Source organism: Chiloscyllium punctatum, chromosome 39 (assembly GCF_047496795.1).
Source record: "Chiloscyllium punctatum isolate Juve2018m chromosome 39, sChiPun1.3, whole genome shotgun sequence".
NCBI lineage: Eukaryota > Metazoa > Chordata > Chondrichthyes > Orectolobiformes > Hemiscylliidae > Chiloscyllium > Chiloscyllium punctatum.
The window spans coordinates 48054219-48078153 of record NC_092777.1 but is presented as its reverse complement, the minus strand read 5'-3'; the positions used below and the strand labels follow the sequence as shown (position 1 = coordinate 48078153).

Below are 23935 nucleotides of genomic sequence, written 5' to 3'. Positions count from 1 at the left end.
TAACTGAATTTCCAACCATCAACATCCTGTTGAATACCATGGATTAGAAACCTAACTTCACCAAATATCCAAGTACTGTGGGTGGTTACAAGAGCATGTCGGAAGCTTGGAATTTTCCTTTGAGCAACACTATTCTAACTGCTTGTCGTATGTCCACCATGTTGAAGGCACAAGTCATGTGTGTGACGGAATATTGGAAGAGTGCAGCTCCAACAGGATTCAAGAAGAATCTGGACACCATCCTGGATAAAGCTACCTGCTTGATTGGCACACAGCCACCACTTTCAGTATTCACTCTTTCCATCAGTATTCAGTGATAGCAATGTGTATCATCTACATGGTGCACTGCACTAGCCCATTAAGCTTTGTTCAGCAGCACTTTTCAAACATTTGACCCCTACCACCTGTGAGTAGTTTTGGTCTCCTTATTTAAGAAAAAGCTAACAGATGCATAGGAACATTGTGACCTGCAGGTACTCCTCACAGCCACACAGTATCCCTTGAAACCCATCATTGCTCCTTAATTGTTGTTGGGTCAAAATCCTGGAACTCCTTTCCTAAAAGCACCATGGGTGTACCTAAACAATTTAGATAACAGCATTTCACAAAGACATTGCATTTTCTCAAAGGCAATTAAAGATGATCAACAATTGTTGGCTTTACTGGTGATGTTATAAAAATTACATTTTGTCTTATTAATGTTATTGTAATGCAATTTTCAAGACTGATCTATTCATTTAATGTACATTATTTACCTAGTTATTGTTCCCATTCACCAAGGTTCTCTAAGCTGAACTTTTCAAACTTCTCCTGGTAAGGCAGTTCTCTTGCATTTTGAATTCTACTTGTTGCCCTTCTCAGTCTGAGGTGCACTCAATAAATATCTCTTTTATTCTATGCTGATGAGAACTGTGCCTGTGGCAGATGAAATCTAATATGAGCGAAATAAAAATGTTATAGTATAAGGAACTGTAGCATGAATTGCATAGAAAAAATTATTTGTAATTGGTCGCTCTGGAAGGTACTGAAAATATAAGTTTTCCTCTAACATTATGTAACCAATAAAGTAAATCAATTCTTAAGAAAAGCAAATTGGCACATTTATTGCAAAAATGTGCAGTGCCAGCCGACTGAGATTTAGCATTCGAAAGGGATAAATATTTTGCAAGAAGGAGGTTTGTGTGACATGGAATTTATTTGCAGTAGCGAGAAATATAGCTTGTAATTGACAGAAAATTAGGAATGTAAATAGTCAGGTTTAAACTCTCGAATGTAGCTGGCAATTCTTTGCTTATTCCGATTGTCACTAATTCTGTTTTTAATGCAGGGCTACAGGCCGGAAAACATTGACTGTTTCTATTTTCAGTATACTCACTGTGCCAAAGTAAGTCTGATTTTAGTTGTTGCCATGTGGTTTATCTTGGTACATGAAAGTTTGTAGTTTATACACAGAAGTTGCAAGTAAATAGTACCTTAAATATCGTAAAACACCCCAAATCCCTGCATATGGGTGATATCAAACAAAATTTATATGAGACACATAAGGCAATATTGGGACAGATGACCATGACTAATTCAGAGAGGTAGGTTTTAAAGAGGAGAATAGTTCACAGAGGAAATTGCAAAGTTCAGCAGTGACACAACTGGAGGCACGGCTGCTGAGGTTGGAGAAATTAGAATTGGGCATGTGTGAGATGACAGAATCGAATGAGCTTTGAGGTATTTGGGAGGGTGCTAGAATTGGAGGAGTTGACAGGGAGGTGAAGCCATTGAGGAATGTGAAAGTGAGGAGGGGAATTTTAAATTGAAGTACTGCTGGTACAGGACCCAAAGTTTGTCTCTGAACACAGGACTTTGGGTAAATGAGACATTATATATGGGTTATAGTTTTTTGTAAGCTCAAATTTATGTTTTATGCAATGTAGGAGACTGACTGAGCAAGTAATAGAAAAGCTGAGTCTAAACATATCGACAGCACGGATGTGGATTTCAGCACCAAATGGAGATAGGCAACATGCTAAGTGTGGCAGTGAGCAGTCATGCTGCTAGAGCAGGTACGGAGGTGGGGGGAGGGGGGTTGGTTGAAGTGGTGGGGGAGGGGGGAGAAGATCATCTTTGTGTCAGATTGAAACCACGATTGTGAATGGGCATGCTTCAACATTAGATTGTGGCTGCGGAGGGGGAGTTCATGGTTAGGGATCTCAGCGGAATGTGGACCAAAAACAGCTGGTTTCATTCTCCCTTATATTTCACGGTAGGAAATTTGTGTTCACCCAGCACTGGACAGCCTAATTTTGGTATTTTGAGATGATGTCGCTGAGGGGCCCGTTGGACATGGGAACTCGAAGGATAAGGATTGAATTTGAGGAACTTTAGAGATGATGATATGAGAAGGAACAGAAATCCAATATAGATGATTCCCTGACCAGTACTGGACAGGGAGAAATAGAACCAGGCGATACTAGACACCAGTCACTGGATGACAAAGAGGCTTTGGAGGAGACTGATTTAGTCACTGCATCAAAAACTATAGGTCTAGCAGGAGGGATGACTTTCTAGTCCTGTTGGCTTCCAGACCTCAGCATCCACTTGTCAAGCTGAATAGAAAACAAATTTCATAAGGGTATAGTTTTCTTTAACTAACGCTCCACATGTTTATTTTCTGAGTGCAACACAGAACACAATTGAGTGTATGAACTTTAAGCCTACAAGAGAAACCACCCAAATTTTCTGCTGTGAATATTTCTTGGAAATTCATATCAACATACAGTTTATATATCTCATATTCCACAGGTACAATGTAATTTTCAACATCGACAGAGCTGCAAGGATTCATCAGAGATTTGTCTGAACTGGTTTCGTCACAGGAAATGCAGAAACAGAGTGTGTCCCAGGAAGCATTTAAACCATGAGGTCATTTAACAAAAAACATTTTATCTTTCTCCTTCTTGTTGGATTTCCCCCACCTTTCAGGAGTGGAAGTTATTGTTAATTCTCTTGCATCCTAAACCTCTATACACTTGCTTCAACCTTGTCACTGTCTGGTCTAATTCAGAGGAACAATGGTATTTGAAAGGAAAATTAGAGTCATAGAGATGAACAGCACAGAAACAGACCCTTCGGGGTCTAACTCGTCCATGCCGACCAGATATCGCAACCTAATCTAGTCCCATTTGCCAGCACCTGGCCCATATCCCTCAAAACCCTTCCTGTTCATATACCCATCCAGATGCCTTTAATGCTGTAATTGTACCAGCCTCCACCACTTCCTCTGGCAGCTCATTCCATTCACGCACCACCGTCTGCATGAAATAGTTGCCCCTTAGGTCCCTTTTAAATTTTTCACCTCTCACCCTAAACCTATGCCCTCTAATTCTGGACTCCCCCACCTCAGGGAAAAGACCTTGTCTATTTATCCTATCCATGCCGCTCATGATTTTATAAACCTCTATAAAGTCACCCCGCAGTCTCCGATGCTCCAGGGAAAACAGCCCCAGCTCCTCCCTATAGCTCAAATCCTCCAACCCTGGCAACGTCCTTGTCAATCTTTTCTGAACCCTTTCAAGTTTCATTAGGATGGAGACCAGAATTGCACGCAATATTCCAAAAATGGCTGAACCAATGTCCTGTACAATTGCAACATGATCTCCCAATTCATATATTCGATGGTCTGACCAATAAAGGAAAGCATACCAAACACCTTCTTCACTATCCTATCTACCTGCAACTCTACTTTCAAGGAGCTATGAACCTGTACTCCAAGGTTACTTTGTTCAGCAACACTCTCCAGGACCTTCCCATGAAGTGTATAAGTCCTGCTCTGATTTGCCTTTCGAAAATGCAGCACCTCACATTTATCTAAATTAAACTCCATCTGCCACTCCTCAGCCCATTGGCCCATCTGATCAAGATCCCATTGTAGTCTGAGGTAGTTATCAACCAGAAGGATTAGAAAATTGACACATCTGAAAGCTTTAACCCAGCATCAGGGAACAGAAATTTGGCCTCTCACTGAATTAGGTTCCCTCACCCTTCGAGGGGGTCAGGACATTTCACCCCGTAGATGGTGATTCCTCTGGCAGGTCTAAAGGCATGTTGTATCTCTGGGAGGATTTTCACAGTCACTAGAAGTGGCACGGTGGCTCAGTAGTTAGCACTGCTGCCTTAGAGCACCAGGGTCCTGGGTTCGATTCCTGCCTGTCTGTGTGGAGTTTGCACATTCTCCCAGTGTCTGCGTGGATTTCCTCCAGGTGCTCTGCTTTCCTCCCACAATCTAAAGATGTGCAGGTCAGGTGAATTGGCCATGCTAAATTGCCCACAGTGTTAGTCAGGTGTAAATATAGGGTAGGGGAATGGGTTTGGGTGGTTTTCTCTTTGGAGGGGCAGTGTGAACTTGTTGGGCCGAAGGGCCTGTTTCCACACTGTAGAGAGTCTAATCTGGACAATGACTGTCAGTACGTTCCTTGCTATGGACAACAGTGAATCAGTGAGATTTCCAAGTGCCAATAATTTCCATGGCATGATTTATCACCAATCTTGAAAACAGTTCACAGTTGTTCCATTACTGAAATTAGGGGCCAGTTCTTGTTCCTTCAAAATCCATACGATGAGTACATGGAGTCTTATGATAAACCAACATTGAAGGCCTCAGCTGGAAAACCACTTGTCCCACAATTTTTGTTATTTTTGATTTGTTTCACTGCTTATAGCAATTTTTTCATCGTCAATATCTCTGTAAAACTATTAAGAAATGCGTCTTATGTTTTGTTTCAGATTTCACATCATGTTAAATGTATTGATTTTACTACCCCTTATCCCCTGAACACCAGAAACTGCAGCCAGTTGATGAGATTATTTTAATGAGAAAACATGAAAATCGTGAAGAGTCACTTGTAGTTCTTCATCAGGGGTGATCAAGGCGGTCATCTTATCTCTAGAATGTGGAATTTGTTTACAGTGCAACTTCGATCATCCATTTTCAGATCATCTGCTATTAAACTTGAGGGCGGCACGGTGGCACAGTGGTTAGCACTGCTGCCTCACAGCGCCAGAGACCCGGGTTCAATTCCCGCCTCAGGCGACTGACTGTGTGGAGTTTGCACATTCTCCCCGTGTCTGCGTGGGTTTCCTCCGGGTGCTCCGGTTTCCTCCCACAGTCCAAAGATATGCAGGTCAGGTGAATTGGCCATGCTAAATTGCCCGTAGTGTTAGGTAAGGGGTAAATGTAAGGGTATGGGTGGGTTGCGCTTCGGCGGGGCGGTGTGGACTTGTTGGGCCGGAGGGCCTGTTTCCACACTGTAAGTAATCTAAAATCTAAACTTGTTTTAATAAATTTTGAGACACTTAACCACGCCCATAAAACAGTAATATTTTCTATTCATGAAGTGATCTCTTTCAAATTGAATATGTGACTGTCAGATCTATGAACCTCTTTTAACCGAGCATCAATGCTGCTTCAGAGCTGATACTGTATACCTGGTCTACCATGTTCTGATTGAAATAGTTGTACATATATTAAAGATCTAATGAGGTGCACCAGATATATTTTAAGAGTGGCCCAGAAACACTTATAAATGTGTCTTTTGCATAAGTAACAAGTCTACTCAGAATAAATGTCCATTTCCTTTTCCATTGCTCTGGTGTATAGAAGAATTCATTTAACCACTTTCAACTGGAGGAAGTAGTTCTTAATTATAATTCATTTGAACACACAAGAAGAAAAACTTGGATTGCATTAATGCATTATTTATTTTTAAATAAACTGAATAGAAAAGGGTAAATGGGGCAGGATTTCATTTCCATCTATGCTTATATATTCTCTTTTACTGCTTACATTGTTTGCGATGACAAACCCAAACCAGATTGACTCCTACAGGCCAGTTGCAGGAAATAAGAAATGTGCTCATTTTTATCAATTCTTATGTTTGCAGTTGAAATGGATGTTTGGTTTTGTAAATGATTATAAACTCTGTAATGTTAGAGCTGCTAATTTTTTTTCTAGGTAATGGTGGCATACTTTCTGTGCCCAGCAGAGAAAAATACAAATCACTGTTTACAACTAACTTGCCCCATGTATCATGAGAAAGCCCGGCAGTTCATTGAACATGGTATAATTCCACCAAACCCAGGTATGTTTGTAGATGCACAATCCTTAATTTTAGACCAGATTCCCTGAATGGTGCTAACATATCTCACACAGAGTAATTCTATCTCTGAACTAGGTTACCTGTTTCATAATCATATATAATGCAAGAACATAATGAATTGAAATCAGAGACTAAACTACCAATGAGGCGACATTTAAAAACAAAATAAATATATTGTATTTGGTAATTTCATATAGAATATAAATAATTAATAAGCGCAGGAGAACAACATTCCTCTATTTGTTTTAAATGAGATATCAAGCAGATTAATTTAAATGAATTGATGTATAATGAACACTGATAATGATATTTTTATTTTGGTCAGTTTTTAGTCAGTCTTTTATTTGTAAATCCTGTGCAGTGCTCAGAAATTGCTTAATGTGCAATTGCAATTTGTTTTTTTTTCCCTAGTTCCGACTCTGTCTCAAGTCAGAAGGTAGGACACCTTTAGTATTTGGTGTTATGTGTGTTGTGTTCACTTGTTGACCACACTGACAGAATTTTGATATAATGAGACTATGAAGTCTTTATTTCCCATCAGTAAGCACCTAAAATATGAATGCTTGATGCTGGCTAAGTTCTAAGTAGTTTTCTGTCAGGAACTAAAGTGACTGATGTTGGTGCAAAACCTGTATTTCTTTGGAAGAGTATGATTTCTGATAAAAAGTAGAGTTGATCATATCATCCCTGAACTATCAGCTTCTCAAAATATTCTATAAAAATCCAATTGATCTCATAACCCTAATGGGAAGAATGTACTGTAACTTGACCCCCACAATTCCAATAATCGACATTAATGAATAATGGAACAATTTTATTTCTGGGTTGATTAATTCACCTGACTTCGATCACCATCGAAAATAAAAGAAACTGCAATGTCAGGACACTGGATATAGGAGCAGATTGACATTTTTACAAATTTCATAATGGGTGAAAGGTTAATGGGAAGAGGGCAGGAAAGTGGCGTTGAGGCTGAGATGAGAGTATCCATAATCATATTGAGTTGTGGAGCAGGACTGGGGTTTGAATTATCTACTTCTGTTCAGAATTCTGCAGAGATATCATGGCTGGTAAACATAGGCGAAGAGGAACAAATTATGTGGATAAAGAATCCGAAGCACAAGGGTGGAATGAGATGACTGTCTCACAGTTCTTTCGCATTGTGATGATCATTGTTGTCGACTGCAGTTATTCTCAATTCTTCAAAGCTACACTTAAATGAATCCCTTAAGATGTAAAAGAGAAGGGAATTCTCTCTGGAGTGAGTTCTGTCAAGGAGTGCTTTGGGGATTAATGGGATTGATTTTTTACCATATGTTTAAAAAGCTTTAATTATGTGTTACCTGTAATTAATTTGGTTTATTCTGTTTTATCTTCTTTTGTGTAGCATATATTTTAATGTTAAAACTGAATCTGCAGCATTGTGTATTTGTGTTTCAGTGAATTACCATCTCATTGAAATCAGAAAAAACAAGATAGGATTTATCAAGCAATGATTTCAGAACTTGATCTGGATTATCCAGAAGTAACATCACCCGCGATCATAACAATACTTAGTCCTGACACTGTCTTCACTAGAAAGATGATACTTTGAGGTAGAAGATAGAATTTAAGGATATCAGTGACATCTTTCACTATTTATCAGCTGATTAGTGCAGGAAGAGTGTTTTTTCCAATCCTAAAATGCCATTTCTCCAATTCGAAAGTATAATTTTCTCCAGACACACAGGAGAAAGTAATAAGAGAAGCCTTTAGGAAGCACAGAGAGCTGTAGGCAAATTTTCACAAAGCTTTAGGTCCCACAGGTACAAAGTAAATGAGGGGTGTGAGAGCATTATGGTTTTGTCACTGGATTAGCAATCCGGAGGCCTGAACTAATGTCCTGGAAACATGAGTTCCCACCATGGCAACTTATATTAAATATATAAATTTATATTAAATATATAAATTCAAAACATAACATAAAACCTATAGAACAGCTTCCTTTCCCCGGCGTCATGTGACTTCAGACACACAATAAAATGGCTCATTCTTAACTGTTTTCTGTTGTAATGAAGGAACAGGAAATAAATGTAGGTCTTACCAGCCAAACATGAACTTTAGAAGAGCATTGATGTACTTAGGAATACTGCTGTTACTGTACGTACAGCTCAATTATTAATAGCAACTGGGTTTGAGGTCATGTTTTGAATACTTGCCGTGATAAATTGCATGAAAGTCTACATCTCGCCCACCTTCCTTCATTTACATAGAGTCATAGAGATGTACAGCATGGAAACAGACCCTTCGGTCCAACCCGTCCATGCCGACCAGATATCCCAATCCAAACTAGTCCCGCCTGCCAGCGGCCAGCCCATATCCTTCCAAACCCTTCCTATTCATATACCCATCCAAATGCCTCTTAAATGTTGCAATTGTACCAGCCTCCACCATATCCTCTGGCAGCTCGTTCCATACATGTACCACCTTCTGCGTGAAAATGTTGGCCCTTAGGTCTCTTTTATATCTTTCCCCTCTTACCCTAAACCTATGCCCTCTAGTTCTGGACTCCCCGACCCCAGGGAAAAGACTTTGATTATTTATCCTATCCATGCCCCTCATAATTTTGTAAACCTCTATAAGGTCACCCCTTAGCCTCCGACGCTCCAGGGAATACAGCCCCAGCCTGTTCAGCCTCTTCCTGTAGCTCAGATCCTCCAACCCTGGCAACATCCTTGTAAATCTTTTCTGAACCCTTTCAAGTTTCCAACATCTTTCCAATAGGAAGGAGATGAGAATTGCATGCAATATTCCATCAGTGGCCTAACCAATGTCCTGTACAGCCGCAACACGACCTCCCGCCTCCTGTACTCAATATTCTGACCAATAAAGGAAAGCATACCAAACACCTTCTTCGCTATCCTGTCTAGCTGCGACTCCACTTTCAAGGAGCTATGAACCTGCACTCCAAGGTCTCTTTGTTCAGCAACACTCCCTTGGACCTTACCATTAAGTGTATAAGTCCCGCTAAGATTTGCTTTCCCAAAATGCAGCACCTTGCATTTATCTGAATTAAACTCCATCTGCCACTTCTCAGCCCATTGGCCCATCTGGTCAAGATCCTGTTGTAATCTGAGGTAACCCTCTTCGCTGTCCACTACACCTCCAATTTTGGTGTCATCTGCAAACTTATTAACTGTACCTCTTATGCTCGCACCCAAATCATTTATGTAAATGACAAAAAGTAGAGGGCCCAGCACCGATCCTCATGGAACTCCACTGGTCACAGGCCTCCAGTCTGAAAAACAACCCTCCACTACCACCCTCTGTCTTCTACCTTTGAGCCAGTTCTGTATCCAAATGGCTAGTTTTTTTTTAGATTAGATTACTTACAGTGTGGAAACAGGCCCTTCGGCCCAACAAGTCCACACCGCCCCGCCGAAGCGTAACCCACCCATACCCCTACATCTACATTTACCCCTTACCTAACACTATGGGCAATTTAGCATGGCCAATTCACCTGGCCTGCACATCTTTGGACTGTGGGAGGAAACCGGAGCACCCGGAGGAAACCCACGCAGACACGGGGAGAACGTGCAAACTCCACACAGTCAGTCGCCTGAGGCGGGAATTGAACCCAGGTCTCAGGCGCTGTGAGGCAGCAGTGCTAACCACTGTGCCACCGTGCCGCCCTGTATTCCATGAGATCCAAACTTGCTAATCAGTCTCCCATGGGGAACCTTGTCGAAAGCCTTACTGAAGTCCATATAGATCACATCTACCGCTCTGCCCTCATCAATCTTCTTTGTTACTGTTTCAAAAAACTCAATCAAGTTTGTGAGACATGATTTCCCATGCACAAGGCCATGTTGACTATCCCGAATCAGTCCTTGCCTTTCCAAATACATATACATCCTGTCCCTCAGGATTCCCTCCAACAACTTGCCCACCACCAAGCTCAGGCTCACCGGTCTATAGTTCCCTGGCTTGTCTATACCGCCCTTCTTAAACAGTGGCACCACATTTGCCAACCTCCAGTCTTCAGGCATCTCACCTGTGACTATCGATGATACAAATATCTCAGCAAGAGGCCCAGCAATCACTTCTCTAGCTTCCCACAGCGTTCTCAGTTCCACCTGATCAGGTCCTGGGGTTTTATCCAATTTTAACCATTTCAAGACATCCAGCACTTCCTCCTCTGTAATCTGAAAATTTTTCCAAGATGTCACCATCTATTTCCCTACAGTCGAAATCTTCCATATCCTGATCCACAGTAAATACTGATGCAAAATATTCATTTTGTATCTTCCCCATTTTCTGTGGCTCCACACAAAGGCCACCTTGCTGATCTTTGAGGGGCCCTATTCTCTCCCTAGTTACCCTTTTGTCCTTAATATATTTGTAAAAACCCTTTTGGATTCTCCTTAATTCTATTTGCCAAAACTATCTCATGTCCCCGTTTTGCCCTCCTGATTTCCCTCTTAAGTATACTCCTACTTTCTTTGTACTCTTCTAAGGATTCACTCGATCTATCCTGTCTATACCTGACATATGCTTCCTTCTTTTTCTTAACCAAACCCTCAATTTCTTTAGTCATCCAGCATTCCCTATACCTACCAGCCTTCCCTTTCACCCTGACAGGAATATACTTTCTCTGGATTCTTGTTATCTCATTTCTGAAGGCTTCCCATTTTCCAGCCGTTCCTTTACCTGCGAACATCTGCCTCCAATCAGCTTTTGAAATTTCTTGCCTAATACCGTCAAAATTGGCCTTTCTCCAATTTAGAACTTCAACTTTTAGATCTGGTCTATCCTTTTCCATCACTATTTTAAAGCGAATAGAATTATGGTCGCTGGCCCCAAAGCGCTCCCCCACTGACATCTCAGTCACATGCCCTGCCTTATTTCCCAAGAGTAAGCCAAGTTTTGCACCTTCTCTAGTAGGTACATCCACATACTGAATCAGAAAATTGTCTTGTGCACACTTAAGAAATTCCCCTCCATCTAAACCTTTAACACTATGGCAGTCCCACTCGATGTTTGGAAAGTTAAAAATCCCCTACCATAACCACCCTATTATTCTTACAGATAGCTGAGATCTCCTTACAAGTTTGTTTCTCAATTTCGCTCTGACTATTGGGGGGGTCTATAATACAATCTCAATAAGGTGATCATCCCTTTCTTATTTCTCAGTTCCACCCAAATAACTTTCCTGGATGTATTTCTGGGAATATCCTCCCTTAGCACAGCTGTAATGCTATCCCTTATCAAAAATGCCACTCCCCCTCCTCCCTTGCCTCCCTTTCTATCCTTCCTATAGCATTTGTATCCTGGAACATTAAGCTGCCAGTCCTGCCCATCCCTGAGCCATGTTTCCCTAATTGCTATGATATCCTAGTCCCATGTTCCTAACCATGCCCTGAGTTCATCTGCCTTCCCTGTTCGGCCCCTTGCATTGAAATAAATGCAGTTTAATTTATTAGTCCTACCTTGTCCCTGCCTGCCCTGACTGTTTCACTCACTTCTGTTCTCAGCTGTACCCGTCTCAGATCGATCTCTTTCTTCACTATCTCCCTGGGTCCCACCCCTGACCCACCTTACTAGTTTAAATCCTCCCAAGCGGTTCTAGCAAATTTCCCTGCCAGTATATTAGTCCCCTTCCAATTTAGGTGCAATCCGTCCTTCTTGTACAGGTCACTTCTACCACAAAGGAGATTCCAATGATCCAAAAATGTGAATCCTTCTCCCATATACCAGCTCCTGAGCCATGCATTCATCTGCTCTATCCTCCTATTCCTGCCCTCACTAGCTCTTAGCACTGGGAGTAATCCAGATATTACTACCCTTCAGGACCTCCTTTTTAAATTTCTACCTAACTCTCTGTAATCTCCCTTCAGAGTCTCAACCTTTTCCCTTCCAATGTCATTGGTTCCAATGTGGACAATGACCTCCTGCTGGCCACTCTCCCCTGTGAGAACATTCTGCACCCTCTCTGAGACATCCTTGATCCTGGCACCAGGGAAACAACACACCATTCTGCTTTTTCTCTGCTGGCCACAGAAACGTCTGTCTGTACATCTGACTACAGCATCCCCTAACACAATTGATCTCTTGGAAGCCGACGTACCCCTCGTTGCATTAGAGCCAGTCTCAATACCAGAAACTTGGCTGTACATGCTACGTTCCCCAGAGAATCCATCACCCCCTACATTTTCCAAAACAGCATACCTGTTTGAAATGGGTATATCCACAAAACACTTCTGCCCTAGGTGCCAACCTATCTCACCTTTCCTGGAGTTAACCCATCTATGTGACTGTATCTGAGACTTTTCCCCCTTCCTATAACTGCCATCCATCACATACTGTTGCTGTTGCAAATTCCTCATCGCTTCTATCTGTCTCTCCAACCGATCCACTCGATCTGATAAGATTCGCATCCAACAGCATTTATGGCAGATATAATCTGCAGTAACCCTTAAACTCTCTTTAAACTCCCACATCTGACAAGAAGTACATATCACTGCAAGGCCATTTTTGCTTCTTCACAATCTACAGACCCAGAAAATAACACCGTCATATTCCTCTACAAACACTGCCGCAGGTTGAATTAATAGCTATGGCTTATATTTTAAGTTTAATCAAGAGACTTATCTCCAAAAAACATATAATCAAGAAAGAATCCACTATACTCACTTCTACAGCCTTTCTCTTGGACAGACTTTAAACAACAATTAACTTATCTGATTCTGTGCTGTGAACTTCACTCAACAGTTCCTCCAAGATTAGTTGTGAATTTCACTGTTTGTTAATTTTCCCAGATGCACTCCGATGTCCAGCGATACACGAATTCAAACAGCAAAGGCAGTAACTGTGCAGGTTTTCTCTCTCTCTCCTGCACTGTCCTCACTATGTGCTTCCTTTGTCTGCTCTTCTCCCTTTTAAATTGCTGTTGTTTTGACTTTTTTTTCCCAAAACAAGGCAACAGCGTATAAAACAGTAATTGCTGCTCCTGGAATTCGAGGAAATCACCTCCAACACCTTAAATACTTCAAAAAAAGGAGCAGCTCTTACAGCCAGAAATTTTTCCTGTCCTCCATCTTCATGTCGTGGGACAAACTCTGAATGGGTCACAATAGGGGGATGGATTCACACAAACATTTTCAGGATGGTTTTGCGATGATGTTGACTTTATTTTATCATTTTTAGTCAACCCAAAATGGGCAAAATACAGTCAGAAGTAAAACAAATGGGAAGAGCGTCACAATATATTTTTAGAAAGTAGCCATTTTTGTGCAATAAGTGACTTGTTTTAACTTTTTATCTGTGCTAGAAAGAAAATGGTGCACTTTGTATACCTTGAAAACCCTCAGGTGCAAAACATGGTCAAAAGTGGAAATCAGCTATTGAACAAGGTTCGTTCATTCATTGCAAATTCAGTGCGGGAGGGAAAGCTTACCCAAGATAGAGGAAGATCCTACTACAAAGAGGTACTGCTTTAGCTTGTTCATAAAACTCATCAGCTCAGAAATTGGATGATCCTACTTTCCTTCTGACTAATAAACATCCTGCTAAATTGATTATTGGCTTTTATTAATTTAGAAAGACTTTAATTGAGGTTTTTTTTGGCACTCAGTGAATGCGCAGCTAGGGCAGGGATCCATTGTGCTAGATTCCCCACTCCATATGAACCATGATATGCACCACACTGTCTTTCACATCTACTGTATTACACTCCCATCTGGCTAAGAAGAATAATAACATCAGCGCAAACCTGCTGCTTGCCACTTCTCCATCTTCAACTCCTTCAATGGCTTCATCCCTTATTATCTGAAAGCTCCCCTAAAAGGGCGGCTCAGTGGCTAGCACTGGTGCCTCACAGCGCCACGGACCTGGGTTTGGTTCCAGCCTCAGACAACTGCCTGTGTGGGGTTTGGACATTCTTCCTGTGTCTGCCTCAGGGTTTTGTCTGGGTTCACCAGTTTCCTCCCACAGTCCAAAGATGTGCAGGTTAAGTGAATTGGCCATGCTAAAATTGTCCATAGTGTTCAGGGATGTGTAAGTTAGGTGCATTAGTCAAGGGAAATATAGAGTAATAGGGTAGGGGAATGGGTTTGGATGGGATACTCTTCAGAGGGTCGGTGTGGACCTTTTCGGCCGAATGGCCTGTTTCCATACTGTAGGAATTCTATGATTCTTTCCTTTCGTAGGGATCAGAGGAATGTGAGATAGATTTAATGACCAACACTATATTTAAGGAGCAACAACATAGAACATTATTTTGGAAACACAACTAAAGGTTTGAATCTAAAGAAACTCTGCCTAATCTGTCTGAAAGTGAAGATGCAATGAAGCATTTACAAAAGTGCTTCTGCTCAGATTCTTCGAGATGAGGGAGGGGATGTTAATGTAGAAGAACACAGTTACAAGAAGGGCAACAGCATCAGTCATTTCTGAGTCTACCATAAGTTGCCAATTTCTCTTTGCTGTAACAGGTTACCTTCTTGCTGCAGAAGGTAAGAATTATCTGTTTCTTCCACATTCGGTGCTTGAAAACCCATGTCAGCAGGCAGCCCATACTAGGAGCATTAGAGGTCCACACATACATACCAATCAGTTGGATGTTTGTGTGAGGAAAGCAGAGTATTTACATCTTAAGACTGAGTGAGAAAAAGTAGATTCAGGTTAAGACTGTGGATGTGAAAGATCATATGACCCATTAGACACAATATGCTATTGAAGTATTTTAATATTGTGTGACAATTCACAGTCTTGGCTAAAATACTTAGTACATTATTAGAAGGCATGACTCATAACTATTACCTAACCTGGAGAAATCTCTTTCAGGCAGTGAGTTGATCTGAGTGAAAGTTAGAATTGGCACAAATTTCACTGGCCATCTCCTGCCAATGCACCTTCTCGATTCTGCCTGATGACATGGCGAATCATTTACCCAGCTTTGCCACTTAACTCTCTTAACCCTCCTGTTGACTTCACAAACACTGTTTAGTAACGTATTTTCAGTTGTGTATCCGGAACAGCTTCCATTGTAATGATGCCTTAAAAATCTTCAGGGCTTATAATCTACGAACGAATCGCTGTTAACCAACTCCAAATGGTGGGATCTAATTACTACACTTTTCCATCATGAATAATGGCAACTTGGGCATGATATCAGAGTGGGGATGAGTGCAGGAAAAAGAAAAATACTGGTATTACTCACTAATGATGAGCAAAGTAATGTTCAATGTGTTTTTTTTTCTCAAAATTCTTAAATGAGGTCAGACTTATTTCCCATCCTTAGCTTTCTTGAAAAGTTCAATATTCATTTTCTCCTTGATCCACTGAAGTCCTTGCGATGCTCCTATAGTTGTGGAGGATTTCCAGCATATTCATCCATTGGCAGTGAAGAACATTATTGCTTTTGTCTTTCTTGGTGATAAGTTTCTAAAGGGAGAGAGGTGCTGTTGAAATATATTTGCTGAGTTGCTGCAATCCACTGTTATTGCTGAGGTGGTACTTGAGGCCAATAGCATGAGCAATGATTAGGCAAACTGCCCTTCACCGTATAGTGATTTGTTTTGTGTCGCTCCAGCTGAACTCAGACAGGAGTGCGGTGAGTGTTCAGTCACACTTCTGACCTGCGCATTTAAATGTTGGGAAGGTTCCGAGGGCACAAGGTGATCCACAGTGTCCTCATCAATGTTGAAATATCTGGATCATTGATGACTCTCAAAACATTGTGAATATGAAGCATAATGGTTGTGGTGATCCCTGATTCACCAACACATGTCCACTATATACAAGGCACAAATCAGGAAGGTGATGGGATATTCCACACTTGCCTGGATGAATACAACCCTAAAATGCCCAAAAGCATTTGACACTATCTGGAGAAAAACAATTCACTGAATTGACTCAAGTCATCACCTTAAACATACATTCTGACATACATTGGCAGCACTGTGTACCGTCTACAAGATGCACCTCAGCATCTTACCAAGGCTCCTAGAACAGCAACTCCCAATCCCTATTATCTTGACGAACATGGACAACACACGCTTGCTAGCATCTCTACTTGCAAGTTCCTCTTCATGTTTTGTAACATCCCAACTTGGAAATATATCGCCGTTCCTTCAGTGTCTCTGGGACAAAATCTGAAACTGTCTCCCTAACAGCATTATCCTGGTACTTGCATCACAAAGATTTCAGTGATCCAAGAAGGCAGCCCTCCACCACCTTCTCAAAAGCATTTAGGGATTGAAGATAAATGCTGGTTTTGCCAGTGATGTCAACATGCCAGGAACAGATTATAAAAACTCATGGAATTGCAGCTCATCCTCCTTGTATGGTAACTCAAGGATGTGTTTCAATTCATACTCATGAGTGGAGGGCAGGGTATCTTATTAAGGATGAGATCTCTAGCATTCTACCATTTCCTCTTGGTCTATCGTCTAATTTCTGCTTTCTTTCCAATGACAAGATGCCCCCTTCATATTATTCACATTTTTAAAGATAAATGTAGACATCTCTCACTCAAGAACTTCTCATTGAATACCTATTTTTGAATACACTTGTGTATTTTGATGATGAAAATGTTTCTTCCTTTTACAGATTTTGCACACAATATTATTTTATGGGAACATTAGTGATCCTGTCATTGAACCCAACTCATTTTTTGAAAAAGAAGAATTTGATCTGTTATCTAACAAGTATCCAGATGTCTTTCGGAATTACAACACCCACCTTCCAAGACGTCCTCCTTTCACAGTACTACTTGATGCAGTAAGTTCAATCACTTCATCCTGAGAAGTGTAATGTTTTACAGGACATAAAAGTAGGCCTCTTAGTTAATTAAGTCCAAACTATTAGTCTAATCCCTGCTCAGTTCTCACTTCTTTTAATATTCCTATGCAAGCAAACAACAGAACAGATTCTCAGTAATGGGGTTATTGCTGGAAGGGCACAAGAATTTTCTTGCAGCATCCAACATTATAGTCTAGAGCAAAACGAAACAGTTTTACTTGGGTTAACTCTATTAAAAATTAATATTTTAATGACCTTGATATTGAACCATAGTTGAATCTGGGTGAGCAAAGACAAGCAAGTTTTTTATGAGACACAATGCATTATCTGTGCTTAATGCTTCCACAGGGAATAGAGCTCCCAACATTAAAGACTCCTCAGCTGAGGTGCATAGTCTCTAATCCAGCCAAGCAAGATGTAGTGTCTTGAGGAAAAGGTCAATAGTTGGGATGATGATTGTCATCTAGAAGATGTCTGACTACCATGAGCATCACAACCTGTAACTGCCCCTCCTCCCAGCCCTCGAAGAGTCAGAATAACTACCTCTCCAGGGTTTTCCAAATTATCTGGAGGCAGACACATTTTGTAGTAGATAACAATTCTGAGCAAATCTTTCCGTTTTAGCCACCTTTTCCTCAGTAAGTATTCAGTCAAACTTCTGAACTGAGCATATAAATGTTGGAGATGACATCAGTGATGAACATCAGTTCCTACTTCCCAGCTACCCACAGGGTGTACGACAATAGAATTCATACTTCCTTCCCACTGAATATGCTGACTATGTAACAAGTACGCAGAGGACCTCACTCAGTACTAATACTTTCTGATTAATGTGAAAATGACCCATAACCAGAGACAAAGAAATATCACTTCAATTCCTCCAAGGTTCCTACCAATATATATGACAACTCCCTCAGAATCTGCTATCAGTTGGAGATTTAGAAGGGCAAATTGGTGGGGCACATGTTTTGGATATCCAGGGATGACAGTCATCTAAAATGGTAGGAACATTCTTGATTTAGAAAAAGTTCTGGGATTAACATATTAAAGTACAGAAACCAGCAAACCCATTCTAAAAGATGAAAGAACTAATCTAGGTTTGTTCAATGTATCATTTCAGTTGCGTGAGACTGTAATCTTTTGCGATAAATTCTGTGTCTTATGGTCCTGCTTCACAATCACCTGATGGAGGAGTGGCGCTCTGAAAGCTAGTGCTTCCACATTAACCTGATGGACTATAACCTTGAATGTGTGATTTTTAACGAGGAAAATTGTTAAATTTGCTTGCAGTGAGATACTTTTGTCACTGATGGAATATCAGGAATGGTCCAGAGGGAGATGGGAGAATGTCTTGTCAAAGGAGTTCCAAAATCACTTCCAAAATGATAATCTTGTTAGTTACAAAGGAGAACTCTGTGAGAGTCATTGTAGCTCTGAATGTTCTTGTCTGTTACCCAGTAAAACTTGGAAGTGACGGATCTTGCTCCAAGACGGATCTTGAGTTGTGTACCTAAAAATGGAACTCCAGTTCAGACCCGTACCCTCACTTTCATCTTTTGCTGTTTCTTTACCCAGGAATTTCTGAGCAGTGTTAAAGGATTGATGACACATCTCGTTCTGAGATTCTGAAGTGAAATACTAACTCAGCTGACTTGTTTTTTAACATGGAGTCTTTTAACTTCTACAGACTTATATTCTGTAGCTTGCTTTAGCTGATATTAAACTACTCAGGACTTCTTTCCTTTCACTGATCTGAAGAAAGTGAGGACTGCAGATGCTGGAGATCAGAGTTGAAAAATGTGGTGCTGGAAAAACACAGCAGGTCAGGCAGCATCCGAGGAGCACGAGAATCAACGTTTTGGGCTAATGAAGGGCTTATGCCCAAAACGTCAGTTCTCCTGCTCCTTGGATGCTGCCTGACCTGCTGTGCTTCTCCAGCCCCACACTCCCAACTCTGACTGCTCTGAGATGGCTAACCTGTACTGCGGCTCTGACAAGCTGTTATTTTTCATAAGTAACCTGCTTTACTCACTGACTTTTTAGATAGTTCTGATTTCTAAAAGAAATGGTTTAAGCTCAATTTTATCCCCCCTTTCTTCTACACTTGTTCCTAAGGCACTGAATTATCACCAATAGAACCTTTTCCCCCCCAATACTCATTTAAACAAAACTTCAGACACTCCAGCATAATTCACAGAAAGCAATACTGAAAGTAAAACCTTACCTCATGGTATAGCAAAGCAAACTTAAAACTATATGTGGTTCTGTCCATTTTAGAACCCAAGTTTGCACATAATAATAATGTACTATGAACTTTGTCACACTGAACGTACCAGTCAAGATCTGAACAAAAAGCCAGGCTATTATCATGCATGGAAGCTCCTTGTTAGTTTGTGTTTGTTCAATCGTAGCACTGCCACCTTAGAAGCAGTTTATGGATTCAACTTGTACCCCAGCATTTGAACAAATAATCCAGGCTTGCACTTCAATTCCTATATTGACAGAAGTGTAGTGTTTCAGATTAGACAATAAACCATCTGTGTGAAGTTCAAGTAGATGTAAAAGATTTCATGCTGCTATTTATTGAACATAAGATGCTATTCTCCAGATATCATGATTAACCTAAATGAAACAGATGTACTGTTTACTCTTGATTGAGATTTAGTGTATTAAAAGTATTATCCGAGGAGCAGGAGAATCGACATTTCGGGCATAAGACCTTCATTAGGATTCCTGATGAAGGGCTTATGCCCGAAATGCCGATTCTCCTGCTCCTCGGATACTGCCTGACCTGCTGTGCTTTTCCAGCACCACGCTCTCGACTCTGATCTCCAATATCTGATGTCCTCACTATCTCCTCCATGTTGAAAGTATCTTCAATGTTTTCCTGCAGATTACTTCAAAAATATCCATTGACCATGACCAAGCCTTGGGTTGAAAAGTTCTACCGAAATAGTACCAGTTCTGAGGAAGGGTCACTGGATCTGAAACATTAACTCTGATTTCTCTCCACAGATGCTGCCAGACCTGCTAAGCTTTTCCAGCAACTTCTGTTTTTGTTTCTACTTAAATAGAAGCTGTTTCTTTCCAATTAGCATTGATTTGTTTTTGCAGGTTATTGAAATCTTGGGAACAAGAAATCATAACGAAGTTTTCAAGTGCCTGTTGCATCTGACTGAAGAAATGGTTCTGGAACTTTCTGATGCCAGAAGTAACAAATGTGGAAATATCTTTGTATCAACTGTCATCAGCTGCTGCTATTTTGTGAATCATCACATCACAAATGAGAAAACAGACAATTATTTTGGTGCTTCAGTGTCATGTAGAGGAAGACAACAGAAAGAAATTATGATCGATATATTGTGCTGTGAAACATGGCACCAGGTTGTTAGCCTGGCAGTATGTATTGGTAACTGGTATAAAAACCAATGTCTTTTGTTCCCTGAAACCATGTACTCCATAGCTTACAATGTAACCTTCAGTGAAGAAAGCCTTCCTGAAACAGGCACTACATCAAACAATCAACACGGGCACACTGGGGTTGGATCAGAAGATGTCCAGAATACTGATGCTCTGGAAAATAACTCAATTCTTAAGCGACATGCACACTTAAAACTCAGAGCACCTTGTGAGAGATGCCTCAAAATGTTCCCGAATATAGTTTACCATCCAAGGCCAGAATACCATAATCATCCATATTGGGAATATGGGAACTGTGCTGAGTGTGAATCCTTAAGTCAACTTCTGTATGCAAACCCGCAAATTGTCATGAGGCTTGGGTATTTTGTCCAGAGAACAATCCTGTACTCTCCAGTTGAACAAGTTCATCTGCCAAATGATCTGATTTTTAGAAAACACCGAAGACTTGTAGAAAATCTCAGATCCCTAGGGTTTGATGTGGGTGAGCATTTATCATTTTATGATCCATCTGGCACTGACAGTACTGCACTAGAAGTATTTCAACCTTGATAGCATATTTTCAAGAAGGCATGTTTCTGTAGTTCAATGAATTTCTGTATCATAGATTGTAGAAGAGAAATTGACCTTTTAATTTTTAAATATAGTGGGCAACAAAACTGAGTGCTGAGGTATTCCTTGCACTCATCATTGCTAGGATGCAAATGGTAGAACGTGTTGAATAATGCATCATTTGCATTGCATCATGAAATGCCAGCATCCAAATATATCCAAATAGCAGCAAAAAGAATAAGGACCAGAAAGAGTGATCACAATATTGTAGAATTCACAGTATGTTTGTGGAGATGTGGTTGCAGTGCAACACTGCCTTGAAAGTTTTCATCCTCGTGTGCAAATCACTTAACAGCTCACTCTTCGTTATCTCTGTCGTCTATGCCAATCCTGTAATCCACTTAGAAAATTAGTTTCATATCAATACATTTGTCCATTCACTACGCCATTTGCAGCGGTGCCTTTTGAGATCTAAGTGCTCGATTCTGGATTCTCTTGTGAAACTGCCTTTCCACCTTTAACTCCTCTTTTAAGACCAATCTCAAAATCCAGCTCTAATCAAACTTCAGTCACGCCTCATAATTCTTTGCCTAAGAATCAGTTTGGTCTGATGAAGCACCTTTCAATGATGTAGAATGTATCAGGTACTGTCAGACCAGAAGTGATAGCTCTTAAATGTAAGCAATGAAATAACTTTTGTATGTTCATGAAGAGAAATTAGGTGTTGCTCTGAATCCAAGAAAAATTGCTAGGCTGTTACCACCACAGAATACCCCTTTTTTGCAGAACTCACCCTCATTCCATCTGATTACCAGCTTTGTTGGGGGTTTTTTGGCAAAATGCCTTTGTGTTGCCTGATATTGTGCTCGCCTGAACTCAGCAGCTTGCCATTGGACACCCATTTGAGGTGGGCATTTTGCTGGCGCCATTTTCACAAGACTTAGAGTCATAGAGTTGTACAGCACAGAGACAGATCCTTCAGTCCAACTCATCCATGCCAAACAGATATTCTAAACTAATCTAATTGGCCTATATTCCTCTAAACCCTTCCTATTCATATACCCATCCAGATGCCTTTAAAATATTGTAACTGTACCAACCTCCACCACGTCCTCTGGCAGCTCATTCCATACACACACCACTTTCTGTGTGAAAAAGTTGCCCCTTATGTCCCTTTAAATTTCCCCCTCTCACCTTAAGACTATGATCTCAAATTCTGGACTCTTGCATCCCAGGGAAAAGACCTTGTGTATTTATCTTATCCATGCTCCTCGTGGTTGTATAAGTATCTACAAGGTGACCCCTCAGCCTCTGATGCTCCAGGGAAAACAGCCCCAGTCTATTTAGCCTCTCCATATTGTCAAACCCTCCAACCCTGGCAACATCCTTGTAAATCTTTTTTGAACCTTTCCAAGTTTCACAACATTCTTCCAATAGGAAGGAGACCAGAATTGCACGCAATATTTCACAAGTGGCCTAATCATGACCTCCCACCATTAAAATGGCCAATCACCCATCTCTTCGCCAACTGCTCGATGATCCACTCTTGAAATTGTCCATTCAGCCATCAGGGAGTTCAAACTCCTTCTCATGACAAAAAAATAGTGAAACTCTGAAGTAAATAAAGAAAATAGACTGATGAAATGCCAGAAATTGCCAGGAACTACAGCAGATAATACATTAAAAATATTGCCACTAATCGCTTTAAAATCACTATAACATGTCTCCATTTAATATGTGTCAGCCTGCAACTGGAGTATTGTGAGCAGTTTTCTTTCCCTTGCCTAAGGTGACTATAGTTGCTTCATTTCAGAGTTCAGTGGAGGTGCACCAGACGAATTCCTGTGATGACAGGACTAACATTTGAGGAGAGATTCAGGACACTAGACCTGTGTTCTCTAGAGTTTAGAAGAATTAGAGGAGATTGCAAAGATAATTAGAAGGCTGAACAAGGTGTATACAGGAAGCTTCGAGGAGAAAGTGAGGACTGCAGATGCTGTAGATCAGAGCTGATATACAGGAAGCTTGTTTATCTTGGCTGGTTGGGAGGTGCGAGCAGGAAGGTTCTGGAACCAGGGCATACAGAATCAGAGGCAAGCCATTTAGGAATAAGGTTAGGAGAAGCATTTTTTAATGCAGAGGCTATTGAACATTGGGATATTTTTAACTTGTGATTCTCATCCACTCTCAAGGGAAGGGGAAGTAGGTCCCAGGATCGTACCAGAATAGAAATCAAACCCACATTGCTGGTATTATTCTAAACCATGCCCCAGCCAACTTAGCTAACTAAACCCCCCACCATCCAATAGTTTTAAATGTGAGCAATCTTTGATGTATCTGTCAATAATTTTCACTTTAATTCCTCTCATTAATTAACCTGGAGATATGACTTTGAGTTATATATAATGTGAACCTCACTAAGTGCCATTAGGAAATGACATAGTCATTTGTATGCAAAAATGGTATTATGTTCACACTAAATGTACACACATTTGAAATAAAAACACTTGAAATGGAATTCCCTTTGCATGCAATTTATTTACATTGAGTTTGATGAACTCGTGTCTCACTAACTTGACTGAGTATTTTTGAAGAAGTAACCAAGAGGATTGATGAAGCCAGAGTGGTGGATGTGATCTATATGGATTTCAATGAGGCATTTGAAAAGGTTCCCCGTCCTCTATCATGGAGGTCTTAGACGACAGAACACGGGAGAGGCTGGACCAGCCGCTATCTCTGGACGAGCTGACTAAGGCCCTCAAGTCCTTCGAAAAGAATAAAACTCCTGGAAGCGATGGCTTACCGGTCGAGCTCTATTCTGCTCTGTGGGACTTGATTGGCCAGGACCTGCTGGAGGTATATGTCAGTATGCTTCGGGCAGGTACCATGAGTGATTCCCCCCATGACTATCACCTGATGAAGGAGTGTCTCTCCAAAAGCTAGTGTGCTTCCAATTAAATCTGTTGGACTATAACCTGGTGTTGTGTGATTTTTAACTCCATGAGGAAAGGCATCATCACCCTCATCTACAAGCGGAA

At 40.8% G+C, this 23935-nt stretch overlaps 1 protein-coding gene across 2 annotated transcripts in view; it reads left to right on the top strand.

The window, feature by feature from the left end:
- The window catches only part of LOC140464035 (uncharacterized), a 29096-nt gene extending 5690 nt beyond the window's left edge, over window positions 1-23406 (top strand). The window contains exons 4-10 of one of the 2 annotated variants that reach the window (XM_072558661.1): window positions 1328-1384; window positions 2794-2913; window positions 6002-6128; window positions 6558-6582; window positions 13456-13612; window positions 16737-16907; window positions 20043-23406. In XM_072558661.1, the coding sequence (XP_072414762.1) occupies window positions 1328-1384; window positions 2794-2913; window positions 6002-6128; window positions 6558-6582; window positions 13456-13612; window positions 16737-16907; window positions 20043-20897 (1512 nt within the window). In that variant the 3' untranslated portion in view covers window positions 20898-23406. Of the gene's footprint in view, window positions 1-1327; window positions 1385-1550; window positions 2055-2793; window positions 2914-6001; window positions 6129-6557; window positions 6583-13455; window positions 13613-16736; window positions 16908-20042 lie in introns of those variants that run through there. The other variant, XM_072558662.1, reaches the window with a different exon arrangement.
- The last annotated feature ends 529 nt before the right edge of the window (window positions 23407-23935 follow it).